Here is a 14892-nt window from a genome sequence, read left to right as displayed (position 1 = left end):
TAAGCGAAATAAACTATAGCGGAAGTCATTCTTCTTCGCGGAGTCGTTGAAGGGAAAATACGTTACGCCATTGGTTCTGCTGGCAAGACTTTCGGTTAAGGCGTCTTTCCTTCAGAATATAGTTTGAATCAACTTGTTCTCGACTCAAATTATATTTATTCACTGAAGCTTAGAGTAAAGATGATGTTTTTTCCTCTTTTAATGTTGCATTTATTTTTTTTAAATATTCTTTTTTTCACAGACAATTGTATGAGAGAATATAACGGAAGATCAGAGAATAAGGGACAACGAAGAGACAATACCAGGGGTTACAAACAAATTGTGATACAGATAAATAAAAGATATGCAATAAAATTATACCAAAAACAAATAAACACTATAATAGAATCTTAAACTTGAAGCACAAATTTAGGGTTTTCACAGCTTTTCTATTGCTTGAGTCATACAAAGTCCTCAAGTAGGATTCTGCTTCCTTTTCAAAGGCACATAGAGAGGGTTAGATTGTCAGTACCTTATGTTTATGGATATAAAACTTTGCCAGAAATATGATATTACACAGAAAATTCTTGTGTTGTTGTAATAATGCTAAATCATACTCCTGTGACCTGTGTAGTGGGGGAAACGTGGGAGTAATCACCCAGGGCCCTATTGGGAGGCGGGCCCTCAGAATCAGAATCACAAATACTTTATTGATCCCTGAGGGGAAATTGTGATTTGTTACAGTCGCTCTGATGTAAAGAATGGAGAATTGTGAGAAGTAAGAATAAGAATATGAATTAGAAGTATGTAAATGTAAAGCAATAAAATAAAATAGAAATGAAAATGTGCATTGAAAAATAAATTAAATGTACATTATGCTACGGTGTTTAACACTAATACTTAAGATATTAAAAATATTAAAAATAAAATAAAATGTGCATTATGCTACAGTGTTTCACACTAGTACTTAAGATAATAAAAATATTAAAAAATGAAATATATATCGTCACTGTGCTGAGGCTGTATGTGTGAAAATTTTAAATACAATATGTACAACAACAGAGTAAAACAAGAATAGAATAAGTAACTAACTAAATCAAAACTGGTGGGATAAATTGGTTAAAAGACTGAACTTTGTATAAGAAAATAGAGGAAGCTCTTGGAGGCCTCCATCACCCCTTAAAGGCACAAAATGGCTGAGTCCGTCCCTGCACTAGGATTTGTCTCTCAACTCTGCTAAAAACGAGTGAGTGAGAGACTGCGTATGTTGCTGAAGCGCCAATGTACACTCTCATGTCTTTCCCAAGGAAGAGAAATTGGTATTCAAAGAAAGAAAAAAAATGAACGGAGAGGGAAACTGACTGTGAGAAATTCAAAAGGTGAGTGAGAGAGAAAGGGAAGGAAGGGGGGCCACAGAGACTGTCCAGAGGACCAAGAGTTTGGTACTCCGGCCCTGCTCCTTGTGCTTTGTACTTGTGCTTTAGCTTAATTCACACTAATAGATTAAAATTTATGGAAATTATGGAGGAAAAAACGCTTAGTGTCTTAAACAATTCAGTAGAAGTTGTCGTTGGTCGAAATACTTTCATGAACAGAGTAGAGGCGATGCTTTTATTCTGAAAGGACTCACAGCGGAAGTGTCGTTTATGTTTCCCGCTGAGGAAGCGAGCGAAGAGTGGTAGGGCACAACTTCGAGGGAACTCCTGTTAAATCTCCTAAACACACGTAGAGATGGACACCGACTCTATAGACAGTTTGATCCTGAAGCTCCACGATGTGGACGCGGTGAAGTTCGGAGAGTACAAGCTGAAGAGCGGCATGATGACACCCATTTACATCGACCTGAGGGTGCTGGTGTCGCACCCAGCGCTCATGAACCAGGTAAACACGTGCTGCCCTTTCCGCTACACGGCGCGATGGACCTAAAATTAAATGTGTTAAATGAACAAAAGTGAAACATCGCACTGTGACTTTGTCCAAACTGTAAATGATACTATAAAGTGTTAGCACCCACATGTTGTAGTGAGTGACGCGGTATCGATGCGCACGTGGGTGTTTATCAGCAGTCTGAGAGTCCACACTGCTGTGTGTACATAGTATTGGACTAGAATTTTCAATGAACCCCCTCATTATGGGATTACAGCTCAAAGCAGGATGCAACCGATGCAAGATTTGTTTATATATTTAGCATGTTTGACACAGTATCAGCAACATTACAACTATGATCTCTACAAATATGAGCAAGAAATATTAATCCTGCACTTATCCAGGTCATTTACCTTAGTACAGCTTAATCATTGTTTTATTCTGATAAGATAAGTGAGTAGTAACTATAGTAAGTCAGTGCACATGCACAAACACAGTCTGATCACATGGAGTACATTATGTAGACACCCAAAAACATTTAATACCATTTTAAATATTATAAGACAACATTTAATAAAAAGTATTAAACCTTGTAAGCATGGTGGGAAAATGAGGGGGGGTTCACTGGATGGTAAAAACTTCCATTGTTTTGTCATGCAGCCATCTACCTACAACACTAACACAATAAAACCTTGACCCTTTTGCCGCTGCACACCTTTTATCTTGTTTCATATGCAGGTGTCAACTCTCATCTACCAGCGAGTGCAACAAGAGGGGCTACAGTTTGACTCGGTGTGTGGGGTGCCGTATACAGCCCTGCCTCTGGCCACGATCATCTGCTCTAGACATGAACTGCCCATGCTCATCAGGCGAAAGGAGGCCAAGGACTATGGTGAGTGGGTGGAGGGCTAGGCTTTATTAAACCAACGTTGAGTGTTGACTGTGGAAACATTCATTAGCAGTTAAGAATTGTCCCATTTTGAAACACTTGATCTTTAATTTGGAGAGTGACATGTATCAGAACCTGAACTCATTTATGTATGGCATAGAGAATGAAGGACTTCTTATACATGTTCTGGCTGGTTCTTGGTACCTGAAATCAACGGCTAGACAGAAGCAGCTCAAACTGAGTGTAGAGGATGTGAGATATCCGCAGTTTTATGATTGACCTTCCTGCGTACAGCACTGTCATATATTGCAGTGTTGCTTCAGTAACTTGCCATTCCCCCTCCCTGCAATGTCAATAATCTGACGAGATTGTTTGTGCTATGTGGGTTGACATGTTAACTTTATGATGCAGTTTTGGCGACACTTCTATCAGTGAGGTTGTTGCAGTTTTTGCTCTCAGCTGTCAAGGACAAACACATACTGTCACATTCCTGTGATAAGGTGCAAAATGACTGAGTTAAAGTGTTAAAAAGTAGCATGGGAGCAGTTTTCTTACATGTGTTATTGAGAGCTGATTGACATTTTAGAAAGTCTCAACTGGCTTGCGGTAAGTGCATTGTAGACATTGACCTAATACTATGCTGTTTGTCAAACACAGACATATATCTGGTCCTTCAGGTTCGACAAAACAATTCTAGAAAATCCTGAAAGTGCTGAAAGTAAAGTTTCACACCAGGTGATACATACAGTTTGTGGTTGTAGCATATTTGTGAATCAGCAGAAGCTGTTGCCCCACTGGAACGTGACCTCTTAAAGGCCTTTAATCAGAGTAAAAGTGCCGCAGTTACTCTGCTTGTCCACAATAGGGACTGATAAGGCTCCTTATGTAACCCTTCTAGGAACCAAGCGTCTGGTGGAGGGCTCATTTCGTGAGGGGGATACATGCCTGATTATTGAGGACACAGTGACCAGTGGCTCCAGCATCCTGGAGACTGCTGAAGTGCTCTACAAAGGTGGACTGAAGGTGCAGTATCAAAAAACACCAGACATTGTAAAATAACATGGCTGCTTTTTTTTTTTTTGAATGTTCACTGTAAAGGTTGTAGAAGCCCATCAAGTACGGTAAACGTGTTAACAACGGCAACAGCCATCTTAAACCTGGCCCCAGTGGGTGTAGTCATCTTTTGAAATCTTATTGGTTCAAGGTGACAGATGCCATCGTACTCATGGACCGAGAACAAGGCGGTGTGGAGATGTTGGCTTCTCAGGGAATCAAGCTCCATCCCATCATCTCCATGTTCACGCTGCTCAACGTGCTGCTGGCAGCCGAACGCATTGACGCTCAAACCGCCCAGAACGTCCGCAAGTTCATCTTGGACAATAACACTTTCAGGTACAGTTGCACCATCGTCCCAGCTAAGATGATGAATGTAGTGCGGAGTGTAACTGTGTGTGTTTTAATGCATACTTTACACATAACAATTGCAAATGTAACATTTGCTTCTTGGTTCTTTTAGCCCCAAGGAGGAGAATGGTAACGGGGTTCCTGCCACCAAGAAACCATGTATGGAACAGGACATTGAGCTGAGCTATGCAGACAGAGCCGAACTACCAAGTATGTAGTCTTCCAAGTTAGTCAAAGGGCAACACTGGTGCAATATTGTGAATATAATTGACAATATTTCTGTGCAAGGTTACACCCAACATGAAATACAAATACTTTCTACCTTCTTGGCCTCGGGGGGGATGATTTTTGTGATCCTTTTAAAGCATTGTAAGGGGGATTTATACTTGTGCAGTGGTGTGTCTGTGTCGCTCTGCAGTTACACCTCCAAAACACTAGGTGGCGGCAGAGGTTTCTGTGAAGTGCTGTAAAGTTTAGTTGATTCAAAACACACATTAAACACACATTAAACATGGCTTAATAGAGACAATTTCAAACACAAGTACACAAATCAGCTTCACCATAACTCGCAGCATTCACAGACAAAGGATTTGTCTTTGCTGGACACATTTTCCCCATAAATACAACATGCTAATGTTTTTTTAAGCACAAGCCTATAGCATTTTACATTGTATAGATTAGCCTAGCAGCTAGCGGACTTTTCTGTACTCAAATGAAGCCAGGGACAACAGCAACATTTAACAAAGCTAATGTTACAAATTTCGGCTCTATTACAACTCACAAGGTTCACCAATAAAACCACACAAATATAAGATGCTAACATTATTAGCACAAGCCTATTACATTTTACATTGTATAAATTAGCCTAGCGACGAGCAGAGATTTCCTCTGCTCATATCAAGCTAGGATAAATCCTGAAGGATAAATCACACACAAGACTTGAAATGCTATTTTTGTGGAGGCTTTACGGTCTACACAATTTATTGTTTCTTATCTGTGAAATGAAAGTAAATAAAAGCTTCGTTTCCACTGAGGGAAATGGTTTCAGCTCACAAAAATAGACAGGTCTCCGTCGCCATGACACATACTTACATTTCTGGAGAGGTGCACTTCAGGCTATGGCGTAGGTACGGCGTCAATTTGACACAGATGTATAAATTCCGCCTTATTCTTCATTTCTCAAAAGTTTTGTTTAGAGGTGGTGTCATTTTCAGTAACAAATATTACATTCAGAATCGAAGCTCTTCATCCAGTCTCTCCTGCCTCTTGTCCACAGACGTTCACCCTCTGGCGTCAAAGCTGCTGAAGACCATGGAGGACAAGCAGTCTAACCTCTGTGTGTCCGCCGATGTGACGAGCAGCGAGGAGCTTCTTCAGCTGGCGGACTCTCTTGGTCCCAAAATCTGCATGCTGAAGACCCATGTAGACATCCTCAAGGTCAGAACGGAACCAGTACATTTTTTAAACAGAGAATATTGTCAGGACAAGTAATGTAATGCTGTTGTTGTGTCTGCTAACAGGACTACACAGTGGCCTTCAACCAGAAACTGCAGGCTCTGGCTGAGAAACACAACTTCCTCATCTTTGAAGATCGCAAGTTTGCTGACATTGGGAACACAGTCAAGCATCAGTATGAAGGTGGGCGGATTGAAAACCTTTTACATTTTCTTTCCATATTTGGACATGGCTTATCTGTCTTCAGAAATAACTGTTTTGTTAAAATTTAAAGTATCTTAATAATGTGCATGTGTATCCATTTCCCAGGGGGTTTGTACCAGATCTCATCCTGGTCCCACATAGTGAATGCTCATGCGGTGCCAGGGCCCGGGGTTGTGAAGGGTCTGAGTGCTGTAGGAAAGCCTCTGGGCCGTGGCTGTTTGCTCATAGCACAGATGAGCTCCCAGGGGTCACTGGCTACCGGTGAATACACAAAGGCTGTGGTAAGCATGTCTGTGTGCTTTATAAGTTTACTCAAATAAACAGTGCATTGTTCAGGATTATCAGTTTACCGTTTTTATGCCACTGTGCCGTCGACAGCTGTGGCGGAACATGTGTGTTCAGGATGTCCATCTGTCTGCCCCATTCTTGTATATGCAATATCTCAGGAATGCCTGAAGGGAATTTCTTACATTTTGAGGTTAAGTGACAAAGTGGAGAATTGATAGGTCAATCAGTGGTCGCATTGATCAGAACATATCAGATCAGATCAATGGATCAGAGGACCCGCTGCTGTAGAGGCGAGTGAAAGCAAACTTGCAGACCCAGAGCTGTGCAGTGTTGTATTTCTAAATAAATGAAGGACAAACGATGAAGTTTCATTTCACTGCATCTGGCATTCTGCTGCTCCTACTGTTCCGAGAGTGTGGTGCTATGAATAACCTAACGGTATATTCCACCAGTGCTCCTAATTAACAGTCCAGCTCAAAAAATAGAAAATCAAAATGTGGTAGCAAATACTGATATCATGTCAGGCCGCCTCAAATACTGTGTGGAATTTATGACACTAATCTTGGGTGTCCATCTTGAAACTGTGCTGATTATATAGATCTTCTGTGCTGTTGAGTATAAGATGTGTGTGAAGCATGCATGTTTTAGAAATGTGTTGCTTCTTTGCAGCAACATCCATATTTAAAGTATTGTCAGTGGTGATGGCTACAACTACAACACAAGCTCAGTGATTTTTCTGATATTGAGCTACAGGTGGTTGTTGTTGCACCATGTGATGAAGCTCTCTATCAGTGCTTTGTTCTCCTCTGTATAAATAGTCTTAAAGTGAAGACGGCATGACAGCCTTATATTTATTTCCTTTAAAGTCTTCACTTCATATATTATATGAGTCAGACATGGATGTAAATTTCAACTTGACTGGTTGGCAGAGCCACACAACTGTAAGGTGGTAACTCTAATTTATCTCTATTATCTATCTGTACAGGTGAAGATGGCGGAGGAGCAGTCAGACTTTGTCATTGGGTTTATCTGTGGCTCTAAGGTCACCAAGAGGCCAGAGTTCATCCACATGACCCCCGGGGTGCAGTTGCAGGCTGGAGGTAAATATGACTTCATTTGATTACTGACATTTGTCATTTCTTTGCAGTGGTTGATTTATTTTTTTCCCTGGAAATGTTGAAATTTACATGCAACTAAAAGGAAACTATGAAATCATGTAAAAGTAATATTACTCTCTATTACACTCAAACAGAATGCATACATATTTGTATAGATACAAGTTGTCCGTACACATTGAACTGTTGTGTCGCATATTTTAAATAGTATTACTCTGTATTCCCTCATCAGATTTAAAATGAAACAGTTAGTATAAGGTTAAAGTGCAAACCTTCAGCTTTAAGGATTTTTGATACAACATTCATATTGAGTGGAAAGTGTCAGACAATGAGCTCTTTTAATGCACAGCACCTCAGATTTAGGACAGTGGCTAGCACAAATACAAGGTGTGCTTTTTACTCCTGTAGGTGATTTATCTTTGATGCCTTAAACGGAAAAACAGGTGTAAATAACGTGATGACTTCCCACTCTGCCCTCTTATTGGTGTTGAGACTCGTCTTCAACACAAGGAGGTGCTATAGTATAAGAAATGATTGCTGGGCCTGTCATCAATAGTTCCCCTCACACTCTTCAACATCCTCCCCCTTTCTCTGTCACCCCTCCTCACCCCTTTCCCCACCCCTCTCTGCACCCCCTGTCTTACAGGTGATGGGCTGGGCCAGCAGTACACCACCCCAGAGGAAGTCCTCTGCAACAAAGGCTCTGATGTCATCATCGTGGGTCGCGGTATCCTGGAGGCCCCTGATAGGCTGAAAGCTGCTGAGTCATACAGAAAGTCAGGCTGGGAGGCTTACACAAAGAGACTGGGCCGCAGTGGCCAATAGGAGCTCAGGACAGACCTTCATCACATGTAATTGCAAATTGAACCTAGAACTCTAACAAGGACTTCTGTGGATGACCTTTAAGTAGTATCTCCCTTATTCCAGTGTGCACATAGTTGTATACATAGAAACATATGTAGACATGTGTGTCTGTACACCACACTGCCACATCAAAATGCACAACCACACAGGTTGCAGGAGGTACCTGGCAGGTGTGGGGAAGTGGTTAAGATATGTAACTGTGTTCTTTTGATTCCCTCCTATAAATAAACTGCACAACTTAACCTAAAGTCCATCTGGCCTAGGTACTCTTGCAGGTTTAACTGATTTGGGGAAAGGTTTCTGTGTTTCTTTTAGGTTAATTAATTCCTCCTGTTGGAGATGAGACGTGCATTACCTACAATAGCTATTTTTTTTAATGAGTTCTCTGCTAAACTCCCAAAGACCCCTCAGGATTTCTTACAGCAGGAATACAAGGCGCCAGTCAGTGTGGCACAACCACCATTCCTATGCTTTTGCTTAATTGCTGAAATACCAGAACAAGATTTGCAGTAAAAATTAGATTGGGTATGTTTAATACTTTTTTATGGTTGTGTAATATTTAGATTGGCATTTCCAGAACCAAACTGACAGGCACAGAGTATGTTGAAGTTCAGCTTCACAGTGTATCAGTATTAAGTTGATTTTAAACTTGTATGTACAGATAGTTCATTTCATAGCAAATGGAACAGCTTGGTCAGTGACACTTGAGTAATGGATGATTGTATTCAAATAATGTTTTGACTGTGGTTCTGACTTAACTATGCTTTTTTAAAGGGAACTCTTTACATAATGAATTTCATACATCAACTTAAATGTATTTTGAGAATATGACAAAATGGTGGGCCATATGAACAAACCTTTTTCAAGAGCTGTAGTTGTTTTTGCAGTTGTTAAGAACAAGATGAGGGAATGCAGATTGCAGCCAGATTAGTTAACACAACTGTCTTAAGTCCAACGTCTGCCGTCCATATTTAAAATATCAAATACTGAGGTGAGGCAATAATTTCCCCAAAGTCATATAAAATTGTTTATAATGTATCATGATTCATTTCTTTCCAGAATCAGAGTCGATAAACAAGTTTTGTTAAGACGAGAGAATTACCTTCAGTTTGTGGCGCCTCCCTTTAAAAACAGACAGAAGTTGAATTTTGTTTTCAGTGTGTCCTGGAGCCATGACAGTTGTGCTGCTACTACTCGGCCTGTAGGCAGTATCATGGCGTCATTGTATCCTTGAGTGTGTTATCATACATGATTTAATGAGTAAATGTCTTAACTAACAAAGACCTTGTTTGGTTTTTTCCCTCCATGTTCTTTCCTGTTGTGACTAAAAGAAGAAATGCAGTGTGTGTTTTTGTAAAGTGAGACTGAATACTTCAATAAATCATATGTTGGAAAACTTTTCATTTCAAGCTCAGTGTTTGGTATTGCTCCCCACTTGTACATATATGTTCTTAATGTAACAATACTACTGTTATGTTACTTGTGTTTTAAACTTTTTAGAGTGGAGAGATGCCATTGGATATTTTGTTATCCTAACTTTAGTATAAGGAAATACTCAAGTTGGACATACTTGAATGCAGATCAGTTAATAATTTGTTCTAATCTGTAGATACTGTGTATTCAAATACTACATTAAAAGGTCTTATCAGCTGACTTTTATACACAATGTAAGATATAGATTACGCAGGATTATCTCCATTGCTATGTGATGTACCAAGGTTTACAAAGTGCATTTCAAAACTTCAATGTAATCATGTTTAAAAACTCATCCCCTGCGTACTGATGAGACTGTGAATAATGTACCAGCAATCAATGTAGCATGAAATAAACTCAGTGGTTATTATAAAATGATTTTGCAGACTGTCTTCATTGAAAACTAATTTTAGTTAGTTTCTGTTTATCTGAACTTACCCTAATAAAAGCTGAAGACACTGTTTGTTGACTGATTTTACTAAATGAATATCAGAGCCACTGTGAATTATGAATGACAAAACCTCAATTTGATTTGACAGTGAGCCAGAACAGAATTCCAGTTTAAAGCAATTGCTTCTAATCAAATAAACAGGCCACAGAAATATTGTCAATGGGAGTCTTGAGTCTCACAAAACTTTTTCACGTGTGTGTGTAATCACTACAGGAGGCAAATATTTTTGAAACTAATATATTGATTAGTATAATTAGTTGGTTTTGATTTATAGTATATATCATGAAATATGGCAAATGTGTGCAAAATAGTATCAAACTCAAGTAATTCTATGGAATTGTTGAACTTTTTATTGATTTACCAAAAGTGCATGTCTTGCTGGGTTGACTGTCTTTCCATATTCTGTGTCACGTTTCATTTACTTTCGCCTAACTTCTCTGTATTGTGTCTCTGACTTTGAGGCCTTGTGAGGGAGATGAAATAAGAATGGTCAAAACTGAAGCAACAGGGACCGAGATATCCTAACTTATATCCCTCAGTTTGTAATGTCAGTCTTAAGCCGAATTTACAGCAACATAACCCTGATGACATCATAGTAAGTAGAGATGACATAGGTCCTCCAGAGCAGCTAAAATGATATAACTGTTTTCACAAGCTGAGCAGCAGTTACTATGACCAGCAAAGAATCAACTAGAAGCAGTGGCACCCCCAGAAAATTTTCATAGGGGTGGCCATATGGGCCACCCTTATGAAAAATGATGGGGCACCAAAACCAAAAACCATAACTGAATTTTTGGAATTCATGTATGTTTTAATGTGTTATGTGTGTATGTTGCTCTTTAAATAGACTGGTTTGACTTTTTCTTAAAGAGACAAACATACATCTTTAATTTGACGGAGTACATTGATTGTGAGGAACAAAACATTTACTGGACACAAGCCTTACCAAATTACTGAAGACTCATGGGTACCCAAAGAACCCATTTTTATACAGATATCTTGAGATGGGAGCTCAAGGGACCCCTTGAAAATGTTGTTCCCTCGCCAAAATTAAGCCTAACTTTGAAGCATAATTTCGCTTTAGGCTGTCTAATTTAACAAGATACCATTACCTTCATGCTAGCTTAAAAAAATGAGCGTCTTGAAGACAGAAATGTTGACCAATTCTTTTCATCACAGAGAGGCAGCAATTCTGGGAGTGCCACTGACTACTCAGAGAGTGCAGACCTCAGCCTAGGCCAAATGCCTTATCTTGCAATGTTACAAAAGTGAAAAATAATTTGTGTGTCCACCCTGTGATTCAGATCTCCTCCAAAATTCTTCTTCCTTGACCCACTTTCCATTAAGATTCATGAAAATTGGGCGAATCGTTTTTCCGTAATCCTGCCGAGAAACTGACAAACTGAACTAAAAACATATCCTTCTTGGGGGAGGTAATCAGATTGGAAGACTGTCCCTTTAATTTAAAGACTGTAGTAAGTTTGCAACCAAGGAGGTCCAGCCCACAGAGCAGTAACAAGATCTCTGATTGGCTCGCTATCATGGTTCATGTTGTGTGGAACAGGTTCTGTTGTCAGTTGGCTAATTAGAGCTCTTTATATTAGCGTTGTCTTTTAATTACCCATAGATTTTAGTGTTGTTGATTTATAGATTCAGTCATACTGAATTAACTGACTATTAAATCACCTGAAAATATCCACGACTTTCTTATTCAGCTTTTCAGACAAAGAAAAAAACAGACAAAAGAAAGAAAGAATGTTGAACCAACTCCAAAAACTTTCAATTGAACGTTATTAATTCAAGTCTTGACTCTCTGGTTTCCTGTTTGGGGAGAGTAGACTATGTATGTGTTTGGCTACATCAATGTTTCCTCGTGTCTCAGGGTGGATTTTCCCCTTTAGTGGCAGTTTGAACCCCGAGCATTCTCTCTCCACAACACCTGCGAGATTCCACAGCGAGCTTTTCTACCAAAGTTGTCGGGCTAGGTGAGCCACCCAACAGCAGAAAGTCATTTGCAAGGCATATGACATGGAAATGATGCCCGAACGGGCGCTAAATGGGACAAATGGAGTCGACAGGTAGCTACATTACAATGCGCCTTTTTACAGACCAACGCAGGCACAAAGGTCAGACACGTTGCCTGGCACAGAGGAGGCGGAGGGAGGGCGATTTGGATGGAGGAGAAGGGTTGGTAAGAATAATGCATTTAGTGTGTGTGTGTGTGTGTGTGTATGTGTGTAAGTATAAGTGTATGTGTGTGTGTGTGTGTGTGTGTGTGTGACACGCATACACACACAAACACCCCTCCCCCTTTATGTCAATATTGGATCAGAGCAACGCACCGTGCAACAGGTGTCTGCGCCCTGAGGATCCTCTGTCGATTTCATCCATGAGGGGTGGGGAGAGAGAGAGAGAGAGAGAGAGAGAGAGAGAGAGAGAGAGAGAGAACATGTAGAGGTATAAAAGGTGTATACCTGTCACACACAGCACACATCCAGTGCGTGTAAAAGGTGAGCCAAACCTGACCGAGCTTGTGCACATTGGCCCTTGCTTTGCTTCTCCTAAAGGTAGGCTGTGGGGTCTCTCATTGGTTTCTTATTTCCTTCAGAGCATTCACTCATACAAATGTGTACACTTGCTTGGTGTTCTAACTTCTCCAAATCTTCCTCCAAAGGTTACCCAACAGCAGCGAAGCCAGCTGTTAACGCGCACACTACCTCCCTCCCTCTCTCTGGATCATCGACACACTGTGATCGTTGTTGTGACTTTTTCATGTCCGTATTTGCTTCACGTTGAGCCTCACGTACAATACCTGAAGATGAAGTTTTGTTCGTTCGGCTCGCGTTATGCAGGTACGGGTTGGCAACTGGAAAAGGCACAAACTGTGTTCTATCGTCACGAGAGCGTAACTGCTGTTAACACTGTCAAGCCTCAGTTGAAGACAAACAGTTGAAGGTTGTTTTTGGTTAGGTTGTTTTAAAAGGTTGTTTTAATGTGGTTCAAGAGTGCCAGATGGGTGTGTGAGTCAAGTGAGTCAAATTGTAGCAATGAAAGTCTTGAAAATCCATCAGTATTGTATATTTCTAAGAAATACATCAACCATGAAGTCAGGACTACTGCTCTGTCTAAGAGGCCTTGATAAGAAGAGAGTCTCACTAACTGAAGCGCCAGGTGTGTGGCACATTTCACTGAGCAGAATGCCTTATTTGCATACAGCTGGAACAGGCAAAGCTCTACAGAAAGCCATGTCAGCCTTGGACAACAGGTTCCTCTGACTACTGGAGACAATCATTTATCCACAGGTGAACTGTATAAACTCCTAGAAAAGTAACTTATATAAAGTTTATTTGTTGGATAGGTGACTGTGTCGAGCAAAGAAAGTGTTATCAGTGGTTTAAAAGTTCCAGTTTAAATCCATCAAATATTTTCTTGTTTTTACTTGAAAGGTAAAAGACAGATTATGACTCACAGCCTCACATTACTCCATATGTTCATGTAAAACCTGCTTGCTTTGAACACACACACCTGTCTCTACTGTCTCTGTCACTACTGATAAAGCTGTAACTGAAACTGGCAAAACATCCAACTGATGGTCATTAACTGTTTGTTTTCTAGCCAGCGGTTGTTCTCTCTCCCTTATGTGCCTGCGGCTGATATCATATTGTATGTGCTGAGAAGGTTGACATTTACAACGAAAGGGACGATTAGCTCCATATCTCCCTTTGGGGCTTTTTTTATAATCATTTTCCCATTGGCACATTCATGTTGACAGCATGTTTTTTCCACCGGGGGCCTATTCATTACTGTCCATCTCTTACGTCATGAACTGAGGCTGCAGGCGAGCACCAGTGAGCAGAGAGATGGGCTTAATGGGAGGTTATGTTAATCATTGACTAAACATTAACCACACACACCAGACATCTGATATGGGCCATCTGTCATGTGGATGCTCTAATACAGCATTCAGCCATCATTCATCATATTTGTTGTTCCCTATGTTTAAGAGTGCATCGTCCTCTCAGTGCTTTAGTGTGTCATTTAAAGATACACTGGTGTTTCTTTTCTTTTATCCAGCTCTCTGATGAGGAGGCAAAGTGAATGTTGTGGATTTCAGACAATAAATTCATGAAGCCAGTGTTGCAGCTATATTATTCCACCTTTTGCAGTCCCAGTTTAAACTGATACATTCATTCGAAAGCAGCACAGTCACTCACAGTGCCAAAACACATTGTACACACAGATTACAATCCCTGACCAACTTAATTTATGACTAAATGTTCCTTAAATTGGCTGCTTAATCAATTTATATGAAAAAGTATAGTCACCACTGAAGATTAGGTTCAAACACAAGTCGCGTTTGATCCGTGCAGCCAAGAATGACGAGTTAAACAACACCATGCTCAGTTTTCTGTGCTTGAAAATGATAAATCACCAATAACTACCTTGTCTGAAAATCAACCGCATTATGTTGTACGCCTATAAGAAGTTTTAAGAGGCATTTGTATCTCTTTGTGACTGTATATGTCTCACAGTACAGCGTGTCTGTCAGTGCTTAAGCAGATGTTTGAAATACAAATCTTTAATACGTTTGGTTCCCCACATTCTCCCCTTAACGCTGTTTTTGTTTCCTCAGCAAATCCCCATCACTTTTTATTATCTCACAAAACACCTCATTTAGGTATCATCACCTTAAAAAAGACATTATATGAAAACCTGCCCAATGTGTCATTCTTTACCTGAAAGCCTATTTGCCTCTGCTCTAAGCTCTAGTCAATATTTGCTTAAAGCCAGAGGAAGGGAAAGCTCACACTCCTCAGTATCCTGGTTACCTTGCCCCGATTTAAACAGACTGTCCCAACTGGTCCTGCTGCTGCTGCTGCTGCTGCTGCTGTTACACCCTTCCT

General features: G+C 40.3%; 1 protein-coding gene and 1 long non-coding RNA gene across 2 annotated transcripts; both read left to right on the top strand.

The window, feature by feature from the left end:
- Positions 1–1617: 1617 nt before the first annotated feature.
- On the top strand, positions 1618–9465 carry umps (uridine monophosphate synthetase). The gene is made up of 10 exons (XM_050048989.1): positions 1618–1860; positions 2584–2737; positions 3633–3757; positions 3939–4126; positions 4251–4348; positions 5415–5575; positions 5659–5776; positions 5903–6078; positions 7071–7185; positions 7847–9465. Exons 1-10 carry the CDS (start codon positions 1711–1713, stop codon positions 8023–8025), a joined length of 1464 nt encoding a protein of 487 aa, XP_049904946.1. The 5' UTR covers positions 1618–1710; the 3' UTR covers positions 8026–9465.
- A 3014-nt stretch (positions 9466–12479) lies between these two features.
- LOC126393050 (uncharacterized) lies at positions 12480–13574 on the top strand. The gene is made up of 2 exons (XR_007570234.1): positions 12480–12555; positions 12663–13574. It is a non-coding gene; the product is annotated as an uncharacterized LOC126393050 (long non-coding RNA).
- Positions 13575–14892: the final 1318 nt, after the last annotated feature.

Source organism: Epinephelus moara, chromosome 7, assembly GCF_006386435.1.
Source record: "Epinephelus moara isolate mb chromosome 7, YSFRI_EMoa_1.0, whole genome shotgun sequence".
Taxonomy (NCBI): Eukaryota; Metazoa; Chordata; class Actinopteri; order Perciformes; family Serranidae; genus Epinephelus; species Epinephelus moara.
This window is presented reverse-complemented; position numbering and strand designations above follow the sequence as displayed.